Source organism: Cucurbita moschata, unplaced genomic scaffold, assembly GCF_002738365.1.
Source record: "Cucurbita moschata cultivar Rifu unplaced genomic scaffold, Cmos_1.0 Cmo_Scf00001, whole genome shotgun sequence".
NCBI classification, from domain to species: Eukaryota; Viridiplantae; Streptophyta; class Magnoliopsida; order Cucurbitales; family Cucurbitaceae; genus Cucurbita; species Cucurbita moschata.
In genome coordinates this window covers 9,221,543-9,244,062 of record NW_019268517.1, presented here as the reverse complement: position 1 = coordinate 9,244,062, position 22,520 = coordinate 9,221,543, and the positions used below count along the sequence as shown (strand labels likewise).

Genomic DNA, 22,520 nt, shown 5'->3' with positions numbered 1-22,520 from the left:
TGGTTCATATATTTCTATGATCTTTCTATTTTGGTCCCTATATTTTTACATTATTATATAGTTTCATCCATCATATGATACGCTAATTAAACTGTAAAATGTTGTATTAATGATAGATATTCATAAGAATCCTAATCAAAAGTTAGAACAGTACATTTTACTCGATGAGTACAACATTAATTTCTTTCAACCTAATTAAAAATCATGAAGTGAAAAATGGGTAAGACTCAAAACCCACAATCATATGTGAACATTTTTAAACGGTATAAACTAGATAAGCACTGCAGATATACGGATTTGATACAAGACGACGGGCAGTCATTTTTTATATGCCAAAAGAACTTTCTTTTCTTTTTTATGTGACGGCTAGAACAGTTCTTCTGTCTGTAGAGACATGAATGCTGGTTCAATGGTTCTGACCTGGCAAAGCGAAACTGGGGCGGTGGATTGCAAAGAGGAGAAACAGGTTGTCTCATTCTACAAGACGATCCAGTTCTTTCTCCCATTTCAATCCAGACATTTGGCGGCCAAAAGGAACTATTAAGTTATACCGAAAAACCTGCAAATGGAAACTGAAACTATGTTTACTACACCTTTGCAGAATGGTCGTGGAATAGAATGCTAAATCAGTTAAAAGCACAAATTAACTAAAAGGTTAGACGTGTCAATGGTTATGATATATATCGATGTTTAATCTCCCAACCCCATTTGGGCTTAGGGTTAGGATATAAATCTTCAACTAAGAGGTTAGACGTTTAGAAGCATAAGCTATAATCTTTTATACGCATTAATATGAAAAAGGCACTTCCCCACACTAGAACCTTAAATCCCAACAAGCAACCATTAACTTGCTAGTTGCTTCCCAGCCGCCCAGTTGAAGTTGGGAGGTTTAAGGAATTGTTGAATTCACCAACTTCCGGTGAGAAACGAAGAACCTGATACTGAATTAGAATTTAGAACCCAACTTTCCATTATTAAGAATCAGAAAACTGATAACTGACCTTGTCATTGATGTGTTGCAATTGCACTTTCAAAGCCTCTGAACTCTCAGTCCATTTTGAAAGATCTTCATTGCCCCTACTTTCAAATGCTTTCTTCAACGATGATCGCCACACAGATATATTGCTCCTAATCTCTTTGTTGAGCTCAACCCATTCTGGTGCACATCCATTTTTCGACAAGATTCGGTACAATGTGTCTTCTGCTGGATCAGCATGGGGATTAGTAGAGAGATTCAGAGGTTTCCCTTTTCCTGGTAAGTTCTCGAATTGCCCTTCTTCCATGGAATTCCAAATCCTCCTCTCAACAACATTTATCAGATCAGTTTCTGACCTATCCAAAATATTCTAGCCAAGTCAAAACAACAGCAGGTGAAAAGCAGAGATCTACAATAAAGTGAAATGTAAAAGGCTTATCTCAGTGAGGATGAACATAACCAAAATTAAACAAAAAGTTCGTCTAATTGAAGATGACAATAACTTAAACAAAATGTTAAAGAAGGTAAAGATGAACCATATAATTGAAGATGACAATAACTTAAACAAAATGTTAAAGAAGGTAAAGATGAACCATAGATTTACACAGAAATTAGGCATATAGGCTCAAGCATGATAGGATTAGGTCTGTAATTCGTGGCTATATTAATAGCAAAATGGACATCTAAGGGTTTTTTTTTCCTCTTCTCTTTTTGACAGAGATGGAAGCATTGCTAATTACTTGCTGAATTTTGGTAGACAATTTAATACCTACGAAGTTTCAAACATTCGAATGGCAGTGTGTGACAGTGAATTACATGAAGGGGAATAATCAATCTCCAGAAAAAAGCGTTTGTTCTCTTGCTATAATAATCTTCACATAGAATGAGGAATGCAGAAGTAATAAAAACACGAGCAAATTTGTAATAGAATAGAAACTCTGTTTCAGAAATTAGCTAATTCTCAACGGAACCTAAGCATAAAGATCGCATCAGGAAAGTCGATTAAGGAGGAATTAATCTGAGAGCGCAAACCAGATATGCAGGTAAGTGAAATGGAGTAAAGCGAGGAGGACCTGACAGAGTTACGCTGGCCTCGAAACTCCGGAGGGAGTTTCCGGTCATTGACGGCGTCTATCACCGATGAAAGACGGTCCACGAACTTCTTCTCCGTTTTCTGCGACTTACTAGGCGGAGAAGACGAAGAAGAAGAAGATGATGACGACGACGATGAGGCCCACCTTCGCCTAGATCTGATGAGAACGGCCATCGGCGAATAATCGTCGGCCGATGATCTGGATGTTAGGGACCAGAATAGCTTCGTCCTCGGAAGGCGGGTCGCCATGGCGGAGAATCGAGCAAGGGGAGGTCGGAAAGCTTTCCCCAAATGGAATTTGTCAGAGATTGGCCAGCTACGTGGCCACAACAGCGGTTGAAGTTTTTCCACGTCGCCTCTTAATACCATGCCACGTATTATCAAAGAACACGTCACTACTATATATATATATATATAATGTTAATTTTTAATTAAATTACAAATTTATTTCATGCTACTTTCAATTTTCTCTCAACTAAAAAATTATTTAATACATCCCACATCGTCATCTTCTTCATCGCCCCAAGCACGTTAGGGCACCGGTGTAACTACCGGTGACGCCGGACTCGAGCCGGCGGTGACAGTGGGGGCGGCAACGGACGACGCGGCCCCGGTGGCAGAGTCTGGAGCTGCGGAACTTACCATCGGTGGTTACAAGTCATTTTCGGTTGCCGCCAGCTGCCTTTAAATACTGCACTTCTCTGAGCGAAATTGGTCAACTGCCGCCGGTCCGGCCCAACTTTCTGAAGCCCGGCCCACAAATTATTAACTGAATTACGGTTGAAAATTACGGTTGAATTTCATATATATTGTTTTCTTTAATGTAATTTTACCACTAACCCCTTGTCCATGCATATTTGCATTATGCCTTAATAATTTGTTTTAAAATTCTAATTTGAGTTTATTTTCAAATCATTATTAATTATTAGTTTGGAAAAATTTTCATCTTACAACTTTTATTCAATACATGTTGGTCCTACTCGACCCGACTAAATGAATAATATTCTCCTCATAATGCTAATTAGGAACATGTAGAAGTTTCACACGTGTTATTATTGTTCAATTTCTACCTAAACCCTCGTGATTTTGCTATTTGTTTCACTAAAAAAAATCTCATATATTTTTTAAACACAACTGAGAAGCTTCGAACTAACTGATCCCGAGTTGCATAGTTCACTAATAGTATTTAAATGTTTATATTTTAGTATTATGAGTTAAAAAGCTTCAAATCTTTATATTTTATATTTGTTATGTGATAAAAAAATATAAAGATTATTATAATATAGACAGAAATAGAATAAATAAATAAAAAAGTTGAAATTCAATTATTTTAAAATGTAAGAAAAGTATAAAAAAATTCAACAAATAAAATGAGATTTATTTACTTTTTGACCATAGATTTAAGAAAAAGTATTTTTCGCTCTAAAATGAGATGGATTAAAGCGAAAGGGCTAATTTCGTCTTTTCACGCTCATTTTCGAGTGCCGGTGGGGTCTGTAAGTAAATAAAGCTCGAGCAGATCCATGGCGGTTTTGAGAATTAAGCTTTAATAAACCGAACTTCTTAGTTAATTCAAATCCAAAAGTTTTCTTCCTACTGTTGTTGTTGTTGCTCTCTCTCTATTTCTCTTTCACTGCAATGTGCAGGAACAAACCCATAACTCGATCTTTGTTCATGAGTCTTCCTATCTGAGAACTCAAAATCCACAAAATTCCATTGAAATGCGGGCCCTCACTTCCTTGATCTTCGCTTTAGTATCCGTCGTTTTGTCGGCGACGGTGGTCTACTCCGGCTTCCCCGTCCAACGTCTCTCTCTGCAGAGAGCCTTCCCTTCATCTCGCTCTATCGAACTTGAAACTCTCAGAGCTCGGGACCGTCTCAGGCATGCCAGAATCTTGCAAGGTGTCGTCAGTGGCGTCGTCGACTTCTCAGTCGAAGGTTCTTCCGATCCGTTGCTCGTCGGGTAACTCCTGCTCCTCCACTGAATTTTCTTTAATTTTTGTTGTTTTTAGCAGTTTGATGTGTTCGATAATTCTCTAGACTAGGATTATTGTGGTTTTCTTGGCTTTTGGTTCGATTGTTTGGAATCGCTTTCTGTGTTCTGTGGCATGTTCGTTCCTCTGATGCTCTGTTAAGCGGCTGTTAGGTTGTTCATGAGAGAGAGCTTTGGGAAATGGACTAAAGAAAGCGAAAGAATGATTGTCGAATTGATCTTATTGACTGAAAACTGGAAAAATGCTTTATATTTTCCTTTTCCTTTTCTTCTGTTGTTCCAACAGCGAAATAATAGTAAATGCTACTTCAATTCTTTATTTGGTTCTTCTTGTTCTTCTTTTGATTTAAATATTTCTTGTGGATATGCTACTTTACACACGCCGTGAGTTAAAGCAAATATAGCCGTTTGTTTTTTTGGCGGTCTTCTTACATTCTTACCTTTCAGAATTCTATGGCTGTTTCTTTTTTTGTTTTGTAATCTCGTTGTTAATGGCTTGTTCAGGCTTTACTTTACCAAAGTTAAATTGGGCACTCCCCCTAAGGAATTTACGGTGCAGATCGACACTGGAAGCGATATATTGTGGGTGAACTGCAATTCCTGCAATGGCTGCCCCAGAGCAAGTGGACTTGGAGTAAGAGTCTTTTTCTTTTACCTCCTCTTTTTGTTAGTTTGAAATTGCCCAATGGCCTCCTTGTTGGAGTTCTTATTTTAGTTTTCCTTGTGCAGATTCAACTAAATTTCTTTGATGCTTCCAACTCATCAAGTTCTTCGCTGGTTTCCTGCTCTGATCCAATATGCAATTCTGCATTCCAAACAACTGCGACTCAGTGTTTATCTCAGACTAATCAATGTAGTTACACCTTTCAGTATGGTGATGGAAGTGGAACATCAGGTTATTATGTATCTGAGTCCATGTACTTTGACATGGTTATGGGGCATTCTATGATTGCTAACTCTTCAGCTACAGTTGTTTTTGGGTGAGTTGGGTGGGAGCAATTTTTTACATATGAGATTGAAAGTTACTTTTTGAATTGCTTAACACACCGTAAATTCGAATGGACTCTATCGGGATGAAGTAGCTATTTTATCATATAAAGGTTTCTATTTGGATGGACTTTCAACTGGTATTTTCTTAGAACTGTCACGTTTACCTCACAGACACGCTAATTTTGTGTAACAGCCCAAGTCCACCGCTAGCAGGTATTGTGAAATCCCACATCGATTGGGGAGAAGAACGAAACATTTTTTATAAGGGTGTGGAAACCTCTCCCTAGCAGTCGCGTTTTAAAAACCTTAAGGGGAAGACCGAAAGGGAAAGCCCAAAGAGGACAATATCAATTAGCGGTGGACTTGGGTTGTTACATTTTGAATTCCGACCGTTGTTTTCTAAGTCATGTACATGAGGAAGAATATGAGGTTAATGTTTGTCTTATCATACCATACACTGAATGTTTTGATACAAAATGTAGTATGTCTACTTCTATGGTCTGAATATATTTCCTTCTACCTCAATCTGTATGCGTTCTACTCTTACATCTTTTGGGAAATGCTAAATGTATCATATTTAAATGCAGTTGCAGCACATATCAGTCAGGTGACTTGACTAAATCAGACCATGCAATAGATGGCATTTTCGGATTTGGCCCCGGGGATTTGTCTGTCATATCACAGTTATCAGCTCGAGGGATAACCCCTAAAGTATTTTCCCATTGTTTAAAAGGAGAAGGAAATGGAGGTGGTATATTGGTTCTTGGAGAGGTTCTGGAGCCCGGCATTGTGTATAGCCCACTCGTCCCCTCTCAGTATGTCCACCTTCATCATTATTTTTCTAAATCAAGAGTTCACCGCTGAAAACAATCAAGTAAAAAAGTTGCAACTTATTTCAAATGTCGGAAGTTACTGAATCCTTTTTTCTTTCAGAGAACTGCCAATCTGAATGTGCTTCTTGCATAATTATTTGTTGATATTAAGTTCCGGATTGCATTAGCTACTTATAAATTTTATTTTGTCACAAATGATTGTACTCTGGTGGTTGTTTTGTTTCACAAGCATCTCCCTTCCAACCTTCCTATAATCGAGAGATGATCTGGGAATCTAGGAGGAACTACGCTTAAACATTCTATCAATTTAAGCATTTTCTTACTGGTTCTAATGTTTCAGATTTTTATTTCACATTTGTGCTTGTGTATGTAGATAGAAAAATGTACAACTGTATGAAAGCTTGACTGTTTCCTCATTTAAAATATCAGGCCTCACTATAACTTGTATCTGCAAAGCATTGCTGTCAATGGTCAGACGCTGCCAATCGATCCATCTGTGTTTGCAACATCAAATAATCGAGGAACTATTGTAGACTCCGGGACAACATTGGCTTATCTTGTGGAAGAAGCTTATACGCCATTTGTCAGCGCGGTAAGTTTCCTTTCCCCATGTCAGAATCAATGTTTTACTGACAAGGGCCTAATGTAAACCAACCTAAACTCTTATTGATGCATTTATGCAACTACTCAACATGTGTTTTGCTTTTGACTTGTTAAGATAACTGCTGCTGTTTCCCAATCTGTGACTCCTACTATTTCAAAGGGCAGCCAGTGTTATCTAGTATCCACCAGGTCTGTCGCCATTTTTAACTGTATTGATCTTTGAGAAGAAAAATGCTGATCTTACTTCAAGAATTGAATGGGTCAAAATTCTCTTCCATGTCCAGTGTAGACGAGATATTTCCCATGGTTAGCTTAAATTTTGCGGCAGGTGCATCTATGGTGTTAAGACCCGAAGAATATCTTATGCATCTTGGCTTTTATGTAAGTTGTGTGAGATTCATTCCTTTGGTTGTATATCATCGACCATGTTGCGATGTTCGATATTGCTCTATCCTTGCAGGATGGTGCTGCATTATGGTGTATTGGTTTTCAGAAAGTTCAGGAAGGAGTAACAATTTTAGGAGGTTAGTCCCTGAACTTGGACTTCTTTTTTGATGTGGGTATCTGCTAGAACTTTTGGGTAATGAAATGCTCCAACTGCTTGTTGGCAAAATCAATTTGCATCTGCTATCAATTTTCAGATTTTTAGAATGAAATTATGCTATTTGTACTCCATTTACAGAAAATGGAGACATTAATTTATCTATGTATTTTTTTATTGGATTTGATCCGTCGGGACTGACGGGGCTTAAACCCGCAATGAAGCCATTAGGCTAAGTCTCCAAAAAAGAGCCACTCACATATATAGATAGGCATTACGGAGGAGCTTCGCTTTGTGCTTCAGGTGGCGCGTTGTAGTAATGAATAAAAAAGAATGAGATTAGTTCGGTCTTCTGTCTTTGGGTGAATGAATTTGGGTATCGAAGTTTTAGTTATTGCCATCCCTTTGCTTGCGATGAGCTTGGTATTGATCTTCCGTCTTTGAATCTCATTTTAATGCCTTCCTCTTGCAGATCTTGTTATGAAAGATAAGATATTCGTATACGATTTGGCACGCCAGCAAATCGGGTGGGCAAACTATGATTGTAAGTTAAAATTCAAGGCTGTGTATAAATCTATACAACCCCATCAAACAACTTCAATTCGAGTTTCATGAAAACAAACTCCATTTCCAGGTTCTCAAGCTGTAAATGTATCGGTCACGTCTGGGAAGAACGAGTTCGTCAATGCAGGACAGCTGAGCGTGAGCGGCTCAACCCAAGATAAGCTCCTTCAATCACTAGCTATAGAAGCATTAGCTCTTTTTCTGAGTTTCATTTTGTTCATCCACTTCCTGTTTCTGATAAGCTCCTTCAATCACTAGCTATAGAAGCATTAGCTCTTTTTCTGAGTTTCATTTTGTTCATCCACTTCCTGTTTCTGTAACTTTCAACTGTGTAGATCTCACTCTTCTCTAATCCCCCATTCTTTGCACCAATTGTCTGCCCCTCCAGTCTATATTTATAATGATTGGTAGTGGCCGTGTTGTGCTATTATTTTTGGACCACGGGAGATGCAATAGGTCAGAAAGTTGAACTTGAAGATATTCTGTTCCACTACTTAAATTGGGCATGTCTTCTTTGGGCTTGAAGTTGGGCCTTCATCTTGAAGATATTCTGTCCCACTACTTAAATTGGGCCTGTCTTCTTTGGGTTTGGAGTTGGGCCTCCATTTGTAAAGGGCTCATATTTTGAGCATGCTAGAATTGTAAATTATGTGCTAGCGAGTTGTAGAGAGGTTCATGGTGATTGTTCTTGATGAGTGATAGCAGAGGTTGTTGTATTTTAGCCTGAGCATTTGAACAAATATATTGCTTTATATATATAATCTAGAATATAATATTCTTACTTTTTAAAAAAGAAATGTATTTCTGCTGATCTTAGTGCATTTTTTTTATGGCTTTTCTTTTAATATTTCTAAAGAGATTAATTAATTTTAAATTTTAAATTAAATTTTGTTTGAATAGAACCTAATAGTAATCCGAGGTAAGGCTAGTACGTCAAGAATCTATTAAACGAGTGTCATTGCTATTACATTCAATTTTGCAAAGAAGAATGAAAAATAATCTTTGTTATACGTATATCCATCGAAAGATAATAAGTGTGAATTGTGGATGTTAAAATAATATATATATATGAGAATGTTTGTATAATTTACCACACCTAAATGGTGTGAAAGTTATCTTATTTATAATCAAATAAATTACAAGAATATGGAAAGAGGGTAAACAGAAATAACAATACAGAGATTCCTATGATAAGGAGGTAAATATCTAGATATTTGTCTTAAATAAAATTTCAAATATGATATATATGGTAAACTAGAATTTATTATTAAATATCCTTAACTATATATATATTTATTTATTTACTTACTTACGTTTATAATTTATTATTAATTTTTGTAATGTATAGTATTCTAAAAAAAGTGTTGAAAATAGATTTTATTTTATTTTAGGTTGAATTGCAAATTTTATTATTGTAATTTAAGAAAAAAAAGGATAAAATTATTTCATTTTATTCTCATGATTTAATAGCATTTTACGGATAGTTTTTATATTTTAATAAAACAGTTTTAAATTTTAATAAGTTATTGAGGCTAAATTATAATTTTATTAAAACTATCGACATATTTATAATTTAAGAGGGAGAAAAATCGGGTCGTCTTAGAAAAAATCGGGTTGGCAGATTTTAATGGTACCCTAACTGGCAACCCCAAATCTCCGATCAAATTCTCTCTTGGTCGGACCCTCTTAAATTCGCTTCTCCGGGGACCTCGATCAACCATAGCAGCTTCCTCTGTCACTGACCGGCGTCGTGACGCATTTGAGTTTCTCTTCCAAGTATGGGTACTCATGGCCGAAGCAGTGAGAGAAAGAAAGAGAAGACGTCATCTTCGAGGAGACGAAGCAGAAGAAGGTCTGACGACTCTGAATCTGATTCCGACGACTCAGATAGCCGGGATTCATCTCCAGTGGCGAGCTCCCGGAAGCGCAGGGAAAGACGCGGTGGTAGCAGGAGTAGTCACCGGAGTAGACGAAGGAGCTCCTCTCGTGGGCGGGATTCTGGAGACGATAGTTCGAATGATAGTTATGGCAGCGATGATGGTGGTCGCAAGAAGAGTAAGTCTTCCAGGAAAGTCACTGAAGAGGAAATTAGCGAATACTTGGCCAAGAAAGCGCAGAAAAAGGTCCCAATGTGGTTTAGTTTTGTTTCTTTTGTGTAATTTGGTTAATTTTTATGAATGTTTCCAAACTAATTTTATGGTGTTTTCGTAATATATTTCTTATCATCTATTATGCTCTGTTCTGTTGTATAGGCCTTGCGAGTTGCCAAGAAATTGAAGTCCCAGACGGTTTCTGGTTATTCCAACGATTCGAATCCATTCGGCGATTCCAATCTCAATGAAAAGTGAGTGGTTTTTCTGTTTTGCGGTTGCTAAAATTGACAAAACTCATTGCTCGGATTGTACTGTTTTACTTAGCACGGTCGCGGCTATAGGCATTTGCAGTCTGATTATAATTCGTTTCCAAATGTGTGTATTATATTCTCTGGAGTAATGGGGAATACTTGGAAGACTGTTAGATAGATGGATTCTGACAAAAAATGCTTGACCAAATTTGTTCATTCCGGTGAATCTAACTCCAGCGCCCCTCTTAATGTAAATAATTACATACTTCGAAGAAGAAGCATTCGTGTTTAGGGCTTTCTTTTAGTGTCTCACCTATTTGCATATAGTTTTAGCTATAAATATCGGGTTTTTGTCAGAGGCTTATGTTAAGATTTCAATATATTGTCAAGTGAATTTATTACTTCTCGGTATTGTTGGTCGATCAATGATTTGATAGCATAGAGAAGTTTAAGGCCAATCACAACAATTTAGTAGTTGATTTTGTTTCTGAGTCGACAACAATCTGGTATGCAGATTTGTATGGCGAAAGAAAATTGAGCGTGATGTTACTCAAGGCGTGTCGCTTGATGCCTTTTCAATGAAGTCCGAGAAAAAAAGACAGAGAGAAAGAATGGTATGTGCTTCTAGTCCAAATGTTATTCATTTTTTTTTTCTTAGCAAAGAAACTAAACTTTCATAAATGTAAGAACAAAAGTAGGCAAGACAAAAAGAAAGTCTTCTGTAGAAGGGAGCCAACAAAACAAAATCCCAACAAAATTACGTTAAGAGAACTGTAGAAAAAGGTTTCGACTGTTGCTTGTTTTTTTGTTTAATAAAAGATTTTTGGGTTGTAACCATATTGTATCTTAGTTTAAGTAGTTTGCTCTAGTACATAAATTACGTAATTACTTAATGTCATCTTATTTGTTTGTCCATGAGAGAGATGCCTCTGATGATTTATCACGTACCACTACTTGTCCCACTATTCATTGGAAGTTGTGGTTGTACTTAGATTCTCATATTTGCAGCCTACTGGGCTATCCACTTAATCTACTACTTGACAATGTCTAATTTAAGGTTAACTAATGTCATAAATTTGCCCCTAATAACAATTCAATTGGCTGTTGGTTTGAAGATAAATCCAGAATTTAATTCTCCCACATTTTGTACCTTAGGTTTAAAACATGTGAACTCCTTTGATCTGATACAAAAATGCTGAAGTCTATGAATTGATGTGTGCAATTGAGCATTACTTGTACATTGCATATTTGTATTTACCATGCAGGCAGAGATTGAAAAGGTGAAGAAAAGGAGGGAGGAAAGGGCTCTTGAAAAAGCACAACATGAGGAAGAAATGGTAATCAGAACATGGCATTGAAAGATGCTTTATTTTAATTTTTAGTTGGGTAGTTATTGTCAGTTCATAACATCTGCAGTATGGTATGTTTTCTTGCATGCCTTAACTTTCTTTTGCTGGTTTAGGCATTGCTAGCTAGAGAACGTGCTCGTGCTGAATTTCAGGATTGGGAGAAAAAGGAAGAAGAGGTAGTATGCTCACTTGTAATTTCATTCCATGTATTCTTTTATGTTTCATATTGCATGGGGTTTTCCATTATTTTCTTGTGACTTTATTGTTAATGATCCCTTGGACAATTACTAAGCGTGAAACTTTTGGCCTCAGTTCCATTTTGATCAAAGCAAAATCAGATCAGAGATAAGAGTTCGTGATGGGCGTTCGAAGCCTATTGATATTCTATCCAAGCAACTGAATGGATCGGATGATTTTGATATAGTAATCAATGAGCCATACACTGTATTCAAGGTAAGAAACTCTCTGGTTATAGTGCTTATAGTTGTTTTAGATGACTTGCGTTTTCTGTTCAGTGTGTCATTCAAGATTCAATTTTTTATAAATTAACTGTGTTCTTCTTAGGTGATGATCTTACAGGCAACCCGTTCTTGTTCTTTGAGCAGGAGCTAAAGAGTTTTTATATCTTTAAGAGTTATGCTCAAAAGATTTCTCTTTTTTTTCAGTTGTTTTTTCGTTTTCTATTTCCTCCATTGTTCTTTTTCAATGGCGATTGTTCTCTTCTGACTTCCAATAAGCGCTATTTAGAAACGGAAATTTCTTGTCATTAAGTGTGCTACTCGTTCTCCTTTTCATTTTAATTCTTTTGGTTGGTCTTAAGTAACTGAAGTATTCATATTTATGGATCGGATTTGTTCTCTATTTTCATTTTTTGTGGTTTATCACTATTAGATTCTAAGTACTGTTTTCACTGACTACAGCATACGATATATGTTCAAAATAGATTCCTCTTATTGGTACTTACATGTATGATCCAGGGCTTGACTGTGAAAGAAATGGAAGAGCTTCGTGATGACATCAAAATGCATCTTGATCTGGACAGGGCGACGCCTACACATATCGAGTATTGGGAGGTGAAAACATTTGCCGACTTTCCTATTTACATTTTGAAAAGCTTTTATGTTGAACTACACGTCTTGATGGACTGTTGACAACTAGTTCTGAACCCTTCCTTTGACAGAGTAACACCTACATATTGAGAGATTGTTCTCTGCATGTCCTATTAGTTATTTGAAATTTTACTCTGAACATTTACTTTGGTATTGTCAATATATAATATAACCTTTGATATTGTTTTGCTCAATATGATCAGCGATATTGATATAGATTTAGTTTGACCAGTCGTTCTCTTAAAATAATTACATGACTAGGGCATTTGGTCTTGTATTTAACAATTTTACAATGAATTATACTTTTTGTAGTCGCCAACTTGATGCCAATTAGGCTATCTGTTGATGTGCTGCTGTTAAGTAATTTAAGGTTGATTGTTTGTTATGCTTAAAGCAGTTTTAATAAGTTAATACTGCTGTCATGAGAGCTAGTAATTGAACCGTGTATTGGGGAGGTTCAGTCCTCACTTTCCTGGTCGTTCAGCTTCTAAGGTGTAGCATCTGTCTCGTAATATGCTAATAAGTTAATACTGCTGTCATGAGAGCTAGTAATTGAACCATGTATTGGGGAGGTTCAGTCCTCACTTTCCTGGTCGTTCAGATTCTAAGGTGTAGCATCTGTCTCCTAATATGCTTAAAGCAGTTTTAATAAGTTAATAATGCTGTCATGAGAGCTAGTAATTGAGCCATGTATTGGGGAGGTTCAGTCCTCACTTTCCTGGTCGTTCAGATTCTAAGGTTTAGCATCTGTCTCCTAAGCTAAGCAAGGTCTTGCTTTGTGCAATTAAACAGGCACTTCTCGTAGTTTGTGATTGGGAACTAGCTGAAGCTCGAAAAAAGGATGCTCTGGATAGAGCCAGAGTTCGTGGTGAGGAGCCTCCTGCTGAGTTGCTTGCAGAAGAAAGGGGTCTGCATTCTAGCATTGAAACAGATGTCAAAAATCTTCTGGAAGGAAAGACTTATGGTGAATTGGAGGCATTACAATCTCAGATTGAGTCACAGATGCGATCTGGAACTGCAAAGGTGGTTGAGTACTGGGAGGCTGTAATAAAGCGCCTTCATATATACAAGGCCAAGGTATTCATTGTTAGAGGTTCTTTTCGTATGCCCTCTTCTCATCTTTTAAAGCTAATGAATTAGGCTCACTATTGCTTTTCATTTGGTAGGCTTGCTTGAAGGAGATTCATACGAAAAAACTGCATGAGCATCTTGTACGCCTTGAGCAGCCTTTCGAGGATGATGAAGAAAAGGTGGACCAGGAAATCGAGATGGAAACTGAACGCTCTTTACAAGTGAAAGCTGAAGAGGAAGAGCTTGATATTAGAGGTATGTTCCAGAGTCTTTATCTTGCAATCTTGAATTTTATGTCCAGAGTCTGATGTATATATATCTCTTCCACACTTCAGCAGCGGAAACATATTCGCCTGATCTCCTTGAGGAAGAAGAGAATGAAGAAGCTGGATCATTTTCACCGGAACTTATTCATGGTGATGAAGATGAACAGGCGATTGATCCTGAGGAGGATAGGGCCATACTGGTATGTCTACAGATATTAAATTCACTATCTATATATTGTAATGAATGTCAAAAGTTAGATTGGTTATGACTTGGTAAATTCAGCAGGAACGTAAACGAATTGCTGTCTTGGAAGAACAGCAGAGACGGATTCAAGAAGCAATGGCCACAAAACCTGCTCCACCAGAGGATAATTTTGAGCTTAAAGCCTCAAAAGCAATGGGAGTCATGGAGGAAGGCGATGCAGTTTTTGGATCTGGTGCTGAAGTGAACCTGGATTCACAGGTGCACTGTCATTATTATCTGTCTGCTCCTTACCTGGATTGTTTATGCTCCTACATTTCCAACGGTGATCTTAGTGTTCGAAAACTTGCAGGTATATTGGTGGCATGACAAATATCGTCCAAGAAAACCGAAATATTTCAATCGGGTTCACACAGGATACGAGTGGAACAAATACAACCAGACTCACTATGATCATGACAATCCACCTCCAAAGATTGTCCAAGGATATAAGTTTAACATCTTCTATCCAGACCTTGTTGACAAGACAAAAGCTCCAACTTACACCATTGAAAAGGATGGAAACAGCAGCGAGACATGTATCATAAGGTTCCACGCGGGGCCACCGTATGAGGATATTGTAAGTCTTCTTTTGATCTGCAATTGATTTCTTTGCCATTTGGTTTATTTCATATATCTATATTTAACTGTCATTTTCTTTTATCTCATTATAGGCGTTTCGAATTGTAAACAAAGAATGGGAGTACTCTCATAAGAAGGGGTTTAAGTGCACATTTGAGCGTGGTATTTTGCACGTATACTTCAACTTTAAGCGATATCGTTATCGCAGGTAACACAATGCTAGTCATAGCACGTGTTCTTTGTGTTGGCGCATGTTGCTCAGTTACTATCTCCTTCGAGGTCTTGGTTGTAACTTCACCAACTAGATTGAAAGCATCCATCGCAAAGTCTTCCTTGTAAGTTAAATGATATGACCAATAATAGATATTCCAACTTCCCTTCCTTGAGTCATTCATTTATCACTTCCAAATGCCAATATGGCAATACACAAATAGTTAGATCCTGAAAATTTTGAAACTATTGCTTCCAGCATTCCTTTTACCTCCTAGCTGTCAGGTTTGATTCTCCACTTTCTCCTCTTTTTCTACTGCTGTTTTAGCCTTATATGCATACATACACATTGATGTGGTGGTAATTGAGTAAGTGCTAGACATTATGGCGTGTGGTTTGGTCGAGTGACGAGTGATCGATTGGGGTCATGTAAATTATAAAAAGTCTTCAAAGAGAATGAGTTCAACTCCTGGTGACACGAGCATAGGGTTGATATGTAAGCTGGTTCGGTCACGAATATTAGAAAATCGAACTATTTGGTTTTGGAAAGATTAGGAAAGACCATCCATTTGCCCATTTTAAATTCTTATTCCCACTTTCTTTTTATTTAGTTGATGTTGTAGCCATCATAACTTAAAGCTATCATATTGGTGTGGACTAATCCCATTCATAAAAAAGTGGGTTATTCTATGGCCATGACAAGCCAAACATCTGGATGCTTATTGTTTTTCCCTTTCCTTTTTCTGAAATGGTAGGTTTTCCAAAACACCTTGAAATAACACCTCTTTTTATCATTACTATATTTAACATTACCTTTCCTTTTTTTAAGAATGAGAATCAAGTTTACCTTTGATAAAATTAACAATAGAATTTAATTGTGACGGTGTTTGATCACTTGAAAAGAAGTGGTTTTAATGATAAATATTGAACAATATTTTAGCAACAGAAATTTGATATGCAAAATTTCAATAAAGCCAACAAATTTGAATTAGAATGGTGCTATTCAATTGGTTTTTAGTAACATTATTTAGAAACAACTTTTGCATCCAACTAAGTATTATGGAGTATCTCCCTTGGTCATTTGTTTTGATACCTTAAAATGGTCTTCTGGTTCTTAGAATCCATTTGATACATTATATCTTTGTAGCAAAAAAAGAGCGGTTCATTCTTTTACGGACTAATCAATCTGGCGAAAAAATTGAGAGAAGAAGTAATTTTAGAGACAAAACCTATGATTTATTACAATCACAGCTACAATTTTACGGTACAATACAGCTGGTTATGGCATATATTCTAAACTGTAAGGTAAGATATTCAAATCTCTTATCGTTGAACCAAAAAAATAAATATGGAAAAGATAGAAATTATGCTATTGAATGAATACTCGACCACTGGTTGAGTTTGTTTTTAGCTATCCATCTTCACTATCATAGATTCCTCATCAAAATCATTCTGTTCTTCGTTTTGAATACTTTGTCCAAAAAGTAGGCATCTGATCCCAATTGTGTATTTTCTTTCATTTTCTACCATCCCAGAATCCATTATTGCCATCTCCCTCTCCGGTGTTTCACCGAATCATTCCCCACCTCTTTTCTAATATGAATATTCAAGCATTACACCAAAGTTTAACACCAAATCTACTACTCTTAAACTTCTAACCCTTTGTAAGATTGCCCTTCTTCTTCTTCTTCACCAACTGTTTCTGGACTCTCCAATATCTGAGCTATGTACTCAAGTTCTTGGACTACATCCTTCATGGAAGGCCTTTCCGATTTCTTCTCCCTCAAACACGTGAGTGCGAGCTCCAACAAGTGCTTCACACTAATCAGTGTATTGCTCGTTGGATCGTCACTCAGAAGCTGTTTATCGACAGTGTCGATGAACGCACCGTTGTGCACTCGTTGGATCACATACACTGCTAGATTGACACTATCTTCATCTCTCGTGAAATCTATGGCCTTCTGAGAGGTTAAAAGCTCGAGCAGGACAACTCCGAAACTATACACATCACTTTTATCTGTTAACTGGTAATTCTGATAGTATTCTGGGTCTAGGTAACCTAATGTACCCTGAGCACAAGTCGAAACATGGCTTATTCCTGGCAAAGCCAATCTTGAAAGTCCAAAATCTGCAACTTTGGCATTGAAGTTATCATCCAAGAGTATATTTGTTGACTTGACATCTCTATGATAGATGGGAGGGTATGCAGCTGAATGAAGGTAAGCTAATGCTTCAGCAGTTTGTGAAGCAACTTTTAGCCTTTTTCTCCAGTCCAAGAAAGTGGGAAACTTACCATGTAAATGGTCATGGAGGGTGCCATTGGAAATGTATTCATATATCATTAATGGTTGCTCTGTTTCTACACAGCAACCTATAAGTTTCACAAGATTCTTGTGGTTTACTTGAGACAGTATTCCGACTTCGTTGAGTATCTGCTCGGTACTCTTTAGATTGCCCACTTTAGCTGACTTCACGGCGACAACGGTCCGGTCTTGAAGTTCACCTTTGTAAACCTCTCCGAAGCCACCGCATCCTAGGACCCTATCTTTCGAAAACTTATTCGTTGCTTTCTTCATCTCTTTCAGATGAAACATTCTGGCTGGTCTGCCCCCATTTCTAAAATTCAACATATCTTCTCTTTCTTTACACAGCTTTTCCTGCTTACTGAATGTTCTCGACTTCCTGATAGTAATTAGAGCGATAATCGCAGCTAGAACGAAAAATGAAACAAGACATACCAGGAGCTTTATACTCAGTCCAACCATGCTCTTCCTATTTGTTCTCAGGCATGTTCCGAGGATATGATCCCAATGGTAGCTCGTTCTACAAAGGCAACGAGATCGGCTGTTGGAACTGCCAGTAGGACGACAATCCGACGCTCCAGTGCAATCGGATTGAGTTCTACAGATTGGTTCAGGTGGGGCAGCCCATTGAATTTCCAAACCTTCCTCCCATTGATTTGCAGGCTTTTCTACATCTAGATGAAGGATGCTCCTGAATGCTCTACAGCCTGAGTTATGAAGTCTTATCTTATACGCTGAGGGCATCCCACCAGCGATGAAGGTACAACAAGGGTCAAGAACACTAGCACACTGAAATGCTCGTTTTCCATCAACACGTCCTGAACGTTCCAAGTAGTGATGACAGATACTAGATGGAGTACAATTGAGTGGTGAGACGAGCAGTCGAGGAGAACAGTTCAAAAGGAAAATTGTATTGGATGAAGTGATGTTAAAAGGGAGTGATTGGTTTAACCACAGGCCTTCACTGACCAACATGTCTTGAGTAACACAGGAGTCAGGAACCCACGGAGATGGTTGGATCACCAAACGTTGACTCGAACCATTGATTTTCAGGACTGGATACGAACTTCCATTGAGTGCATCAAAGTAGAGTCTCTGTGAATGAGAATCACAGCGGAGAGTATAGTCTAAGTCACCACAGTTTGAATTGGTACTAAGAGGATAAGGAACATCAATGGAGCCGCAGCTCGGGCACGTTTTCTGCGAATAGCAGCAGAGACTAAAGAACAGAAGAAAGAAAAGGTAGCTTCCAAACAAGCATGGTGTTGGGATCTTCATAGTTACCATGTCTCAAAGAACCAATGAGGAAGAGCTGATTTATGGAACAATTGGGTCGAGGGCGGCATAAGTAGACGACAGCACTAGAGAATAAAGTAGGACGACATGAACATGGAAAAGGTAGAAGAAAGAATCTGTGGTAGATGTTTTGGCTTTATATAGAAGTGGATTCCTCTTGAATGGTCACAAAAAAGGAGGTTTTTCTAGATGCATTGCCCCCATATGGCAAGCTTCTTCCAGATATGGCTTCCAATCCCTTGAAAACACTCATATCTTCTTCATTTTTTTAATAACACTCCGCAACAAATCATAACAATGAAGAACACCAGACAGTTCATAATATTAAACAAGGCAATCCATACTATAATGGAACCTGCACTACCAGCTCAGTTGCTTTCCATAAAGTACAAGTGATATTCATAAGACAGGAGAATGAATTTAAACATTAAACAACATGGCAATGGGCATATCTTTCTGGAAAAAAAAGGACTAAGAACAGGAAACTTTTCCCTTCTGCACCAGTTTTTGTACTTTCAATCTTTGCTAATCCAAATCACTGAGATATAGAGCTGATTCAGGCCAGAATAGTTCTTTTTATTAACCTTCAACTATTTTTACTGGAGTCCTACACTCAGGAAAAGGAGTAAAACTAATCATGGTAGAAAAGAAAATCCACTAAAATAGTGAAGAATATCAAGAACCACTACTTACCCAAATGGGCTTTGTTTGATGGATAGCAATTCCACATCCAACTACAGATCCAAAGATGAATAGAACAGTAAATACATATAGTTGAGCAGTAAGTAAACAAAAAGGTAAAAAATGTTCTTGTTGTTTATTTTCCCTTTTCTATAAGGTAAAGTTATGTTAATAATGATGTCTTCCACCATTGAAACAAGAATGAACTAAATTTTCTATCGAGCCATGCTACTGATGAACGAATAGATCGCTAGAAGGTAAAGAAACGTTACCTCGATTGTTGCGTTTGGAGGGATTTCCTGAACGCCTTTGCTTCCATAAGCTAACTCAGGAGGGACTATAAGCAATCTCTGTGAAAACCAGAATTGAAAAGAAATAGGCTTTTGTAATGAGTGAAGTTTAATCAGTACTGAAATAGTGTCTCACCTGACCTCCAACCCTCATGCCTTGAACACCTAAATCCAATCCCTTGAGAACTGATCCTCTTTCTGATTGGCCTACATCAAATCCATAAGGCTGCAGCAATTCAAGTGTTGAGTGCTTTTACTGATCAAAAGGGTGAGCTTAGAAAACGACTATAAGCTAGTTTGGTCGATTTTACCGTTCCTCCACCAACACCAAGCCCTTGTCTACTGGTCATAAATGTGATCCCTCTCCATTTAGCCACATAGTGAACCTACAAAATGACGCTATAGTTTTAGTTATGCGTTGAATCCCCACGAAATTGGACATTGGTTGATCTACTTAGAACACACACTAAAATTTGGATCAAATAGGACACTTTTTAAGTATGCAAGTTTGAGATATAATACAAATGGTTGAATATCATTCATACTTTTTCCCGTAGACTTTTCTCGAGAATTTCAGGGCAGAGAACAACTTTTTCATTCCGTTTTGTGGCCATAGTTGTAAAGGAAAACGAGAGTTGGATCAACAGTGGTTAAGTATTCGATTTGGCGAATTTGGTTTGAAAGAAACAGGATTTCAAGAACAAAAGTACCCTTTGGAGGAAAGATTTGATCATATCAAGGATCATGAAGCTTGGAGTGCTTTGTCCAGTTTTTGGAAGCTATCTATTTTCTTAGATTAGTTCTTGTCGATGTATTAGCCATTCTGTTTCTTGTGGGAAAAAGGGTATAAAATCTTTGTTAGTTGAATATAAAAATACAGCCAGCTCACAACCGTACTGCAACGCGCGATCCAATCACGGCCTTAGTTCCTCCTCCAACCTTCAAATCATAGTACCTGAAGGATACATTTCTTTCTGAGTTTCAGCATATGTTGCAGAAAAACAAGACCACTACCAACCCCAGCTTGGAATTAATAGGGTCGAGATACGAACATTTAATGAGAACGATAATCTCCAACTGAAAATGTTATGCCAAGAGATAAGAGACAATAAAGAACTACAAAAAGAGAAGAGGAAGAGAAGAACAGTATTAAAAAAGAAGAACATGTTCTAAAAATAGTAATGGAACTTACTTCAGACCATTTGGGAGAGTTGTAAACTCACTTTCAGGTACTTTTGCCCCTCTTAGCTGAAAAAATAGAAGCTTTTCATACACTTCTACATTTGTTATATTCGTTGTGAATCAACAAGGGTGGAAAGAAACTTACAGCCCTTCGACTTGTGCTAACAGCATGGGCTACACTGCAGAAATATAAACCCGCAGCTGAAACAAAAGTTGAATTCTCAAAGAAAAACATTAGGAATTTACACATGAATGATGCAAGAATCTGAAAATGTGTGTGGAGCTTATCAGCTGGCGAGGAAACGAATGGATGATAATAGGTGCAATTCAATAACAAGGAGCCCCAAACGAACCATATGCAAATCAATCAATCATCTTTAGTGCAATGTAAGAGTAGATTTGTAATCACCCAAGTCTACGACTAGTAGATATTGTTCTCTTTGAGCTTTCCCTTCTGGGCTTCCCCTCAAAGTTTTGTAACGCGTCTACTAGGGAGAAGTTTCCACACGCTTATAAGGAATGCTTTGTTCTCCTCTTCAGCCAACGTGGGATCTCACAATCCACCCCCCTTGGGGGCCAGCGTCCTCGTTGGGGCTCTAATACCATTTGTAACAACCCAAGCTCACTGCTTGCAGATATGGTCCTCTTTAGGCTTTCCCTTTTGGGCTTCCCCTCAAAGTTTTAAAACGTGTCTGTTAGGGAAAGGTTTCCACGCTCTTCCAAGACATATTTTGTTCCCCTCTCTAACCAACGTGAGATCTTACAAGATTCTACTCTACCATGACAGTTTTCATGATTAATGAAGCATATCATTCAAAATGTCTAGACTCTTTTATACCGAGTTTGAATCAAATAGTAAGACAAAACAAATCACCCTCGGTTGACATAGTGGTCAATGAGGGCCAATGTATGCCATAAAAAACTTAAGAAGAGGGAATGAGTTCATATCATAGCGGCTACAAGATTTAATATTGTACTAGTTTCATGGCAACTAATTGTAGTAGGGATAGACGGGTTGCCCATGAAAATAGTGGAGATACACACAAGTTGACTTGGACACTAATGATGTAACAGTCCAAGCCCACCGCTAACAGATATTGTCCGCTTTGGGTACGTATCGTCGTCAGTCTCACGGTTTTAGAACACGTTTGTTAAGGAGAGGTTCTATAGATACAATACTTCCCTTACGAGATTTTGAGAAGAGTTACTCTTTTCGAGGGTAAGAAGTTGTAGGCTATGTTCGGGGGACTAATCGTCTATCGTTAGCCAACCACAGACCTCAAAGGCCATGTGGATGAGACATTGAGGCATCTCATTTCTAGCCGTCCCTCAATCAGAACCAACTACCTAAACTAAACACATACCATCTTCAAAGAGACATGTAAAGGCTAAATTTGGCTCCAATTTACAACATCACAGAAGGCAGCAGCAACAAGAACATTTCGTGCATTCAACAATATCAAACAATAATCTACAAATTCACAAGACAATACACCAAAAACTTATAGAGATACCCGTCGACAGGAAACCACCAATCAATGCCCTTCTTCCCTCACACCGCAGCGATTCTTTGGCTTGTTCTGAAGGTCCGCCATGAGAGGACGATAATGAACATCGACAAGGGAAAAGAGATGGCCGTCTCTTCCCTGCAGATTCAAAGATATTAACTCATTCTGAAAGAAACCCATGAAAAGAACACACAAGAAATAGAGAAAGAGAGGGAAAAAGAGACCGATAATGGGAAAAGGGGTAAGGGGTTTGTAGAAAATGGTGGGATTTTGCTTGTATGATGGAAGAAGGAAGAGCTCCATTGTATCGATTAATGAGAGTTATGAAATGGGATTCATGGATATTAGTTCATAAAGGTTCTTCGGAAGCTTTCTGTTGAGAGAAAAAGGAAGATATCTCTACAATCTCATCCACAATTTCAGGTGGCCCAGATCATACTCTGCCACATTTTATATTACCCACAATCCAAAATTTGTTTTTTCCTTTAACTAATT

At 37.8% G+C, this 22,520-nt stretch overlaps 5 protein-coding genes across 7 annotated transcripts; 2 read left to right on the top strand and 3 right to left on the bottom strand.

Moving 5' to 3' along the window:
* Nucleotides 1-86: 86 nt before the first annotated feature.
* On the bottom strand, nucleotides 87-2,453 carry LOC111446735 (dnaJ homolog subfamily C member 28-like). The gene is made up of 3 exons (XM_023085676.1): nucleotides 2,050-2,453; nucleotides 1,002-1,332; nucleotides 87-559 (listed from the first exon to the last, which is right to left on the bottom strand). Exons 1-3 carry the CDS (start codon nucleotides 2,436-2,438, stop codon nucleotides 473-475), a joined length of 807 nt encoding a protein of 268 aa, XP_022941444.1. The 5' UTR covers nucleotides 2,439-2,453; the 3' UTR covers nucleotides 87-472.
* A 1,175-nt stretch (nucleotides 2,454-3,628) lies between these two features.
* On the top strand, nucleotides 3,629-8,371 carry LOC111438716 (aspartic proteinase-like protein 2). Of its 2 annotated transcripts, XM_023077273.1 has the most exons (11): nucleotides 3,629-4,032; nucleotides 4,567-4,696; nucleotides 4,792-5,042; nucleotides 5,640-5,867; nucleotides 6,315-6,477; nucleotides 6,604-6,677; nucleotides 6,773-6,869; nucleotides 6,949-7,012; nucleotides 7,502-7,573; nucleotides 7,664-7,799; nucleotides 7,880-8,371. In XM_023077273.1, exons 1-11 carry the CDS (start codon nucleotides 3,791-3,793, stop codon nucleotides 7,911-7,913), a joined length of 1,491 nt encoding a protein of 496 aa, XP_022933041.1. In that variant the 5' UTR covers nucleotides 3,629-3,790; the 3' UTR covers nucleotides 7,914-8,371. The 2 variants fall into 2 exon arrangements, with proteins under 2 accessions (XP_022933041.1, XP_022932566.1); XM_023076798.1 differs by having other exon boundaries at nucleotides 7,664-8,371.
* An 814-nt stretch (nucleotides 8,372-9,185) lies between these two features.
* On the top strand, nucleotides 9,186-15,035 carry LOC111450769 (cactin). Of its 2 annotated transcripts, none has more exons than XM_023091055.1 (13): nucleotides 9,186-9,716; nucleotides 9,846-9,937; nucleotides 10,452-10,551; nucleotides 11,203-11,274; nucleotides 11,400-11,462; nucleotides 11,599-11,739; nucleotides 12,264-12,359; nucleotides 13,188-13,472; nucleotides 13,562-13,721; nucleotides 13,802-13,932; nucleotides 14,016-14,195; nucleotides 14,287-14,553; nucleotides 14,648-15,035. In XM_023091055.1, the coding sequence occupies exons 1-13, from the start codon at nucleotides 9,372-9,374 to the stop codon at nucleotides 14,765-14,767; spliced, it is 2,052 nt and encodes a 683-aa protein (XP_022946823.1). In that variant the 5' UTR covers nucleotides 9,186-9,371; the 3' UTR covers nucleotides 14,768-15,035. The 2 variants fall into 2 exon arrangements, with proteins under 2 accessions (XP_022946823.1, XP_022946832.1); XM_023091064.1 differs by having other exon boundaries at nucleotides 9,187-9,716; nucleotides 14,019-14,195.
* Nucleotides 15,036-16,141: 1,106 nt separating this feature from the next.
* Nucleotides 16,142-18,546, bottom strand: LOC111450783 (wall-associated receptor kinase-like 20). Its single transcript, XM_023091075.1, has one exon. The coding sequence runs from the start codon at nucleotides 18,353-18,355 to the stop codon at nucleotides 16,412-16,414; it is 1,944 nt and encodes a 647-aa protein (XP_022946843.1). The 5' UTR covers nucleotides 18,356-18,546; the 3' UTR covers nucleotides 16,142-16,411.
* Nucleotides 18,547-18,705: 159 nt separating this feature from the next.
* Nucleotides 18,706-22,473, bottom strand: LOC111450798 (peptidyl-prolyl cis-trans isomerase FKBP16-4, chloroplastic-like). The gene is made up of 10 exons (XM_023091100.1): nucleotides 22,250-22,473; nucleotides 22,032-22,163; nucleotides 20,663-20,718; nucleotides 20,528-20,583; nucleotides 20,233-20,290; nucleotides 19,647-19,721; nucleotides 19,472-19,561; nucleotides 19,318-19,395; nucleotides 19,058-19,098; nucleotides 18,706-18,971 (listed from the first exon to the last, which is right to left on the bottom strand). Exons 1-10 carry the CDS (start codon nucleotides 22,326-22,328, stop codon nucleotides 18,944-18,946), a joined length of 693 nt encoding a protein of 230 aa, XP_022946868.1. The 5' UTR covers nucleotides 22,329-22,473; the 3' UTR covers nucleotides 18,706-18,943.
* Nucleotides 22,474-22,520: the final 47 nt, after the last annotated feature.

Bases quoted from the DNA above. Each gene is read 5' to 3' on its own strand.
- LOC111450783 (XM_023091075.1), bottom strand. From the start codon at position 18,355: ATGGTAACTATGAAGATCCCAACACCATGCTTGTTTGGAAGCTACCTT.
- LOC111446735 (XM_023085676.1), bottom strand. From the start codon at position 2,438: ATGGTATTAAGAGGCGACGTGGAAAAACTTCAACCGCTGTTGTGGCCA. The intron at 1,333-2,049 runs GTCCTCCTCGCT...TATTTTGGATAG, and splicing joins GGCCAGCGTAACTCTGTCAG to GTCAGAAACTGATCTGATAA. The intron at 560-1,001 runs GTCAGTTATCAG...TTCCATTTGCAG, and splicing joins TGCAACACATCAATGACAAG to GTTTTTCGGTATAACTTAAT.
- LOC111450798 (XM_023091100.1), bottom strand. From the start codon at position 22,328: ATGGAGCTCTTCCTTCTTCCATCATACAAGCAAAATCCCACCATTTTC. The intron at 19,722-20,232 runs GTACGGTTGTGA...GTCATTTTGTAG, and splicing joins TGATTGGATCGCGCGTTGCA to GTTCACTATGTGGCTAAATG. The intron at 19,099-19,317 runs GTAACGTTTCTT...TTGGATCTGTAG, and splicing joins CTCCAAACGCAACAATCGAG to TTGGATGTGGAATTGCTATC.
- LOC111438716 (XM_023076798.1), top strand. From the start codon at position 3,791: ATGCGGGCCCTCACTTCCTTGATCTTCGCTTTAGTATCCGTCGTTTTG. The intron at 6,678-6,772 runs GTCTGTCGCCAT...TTCCATGTCCAG, and splicing joins TGTTATCTAGTATCCACCAG to TGTAGACGAGATATTTCCCA. The intron at 7,574-7,663 runs GTAAGTTAAAAT...CTCCATTTCCAG, and splicing joins CGGGTGGGCAAACTATGATT to GTTCTCAAGCTGTAAATGTA.
- LOC111450769 (XM_023091055.1), top strand. From the start codon at position 9,372: ATGGGTACTCATGGCCGAAGCAGTGAGAGAAAGAAAGAGAAGACGTCA. The intron at 10,552-11,202 runs GTATGTGCTTCT...TTTACCATGCAG, and splicing joins AAAGACAGAGAGAAAGAATG to GCAGAGATTGAAAAGGTGAA. The intron at 12,360-13,187 runs GTGAAAACATTT...GCAATTAAACAG, and splicing joins CACATATCGAGTATTGGGAG to GCACTTCTCGTAGTTTGTGA.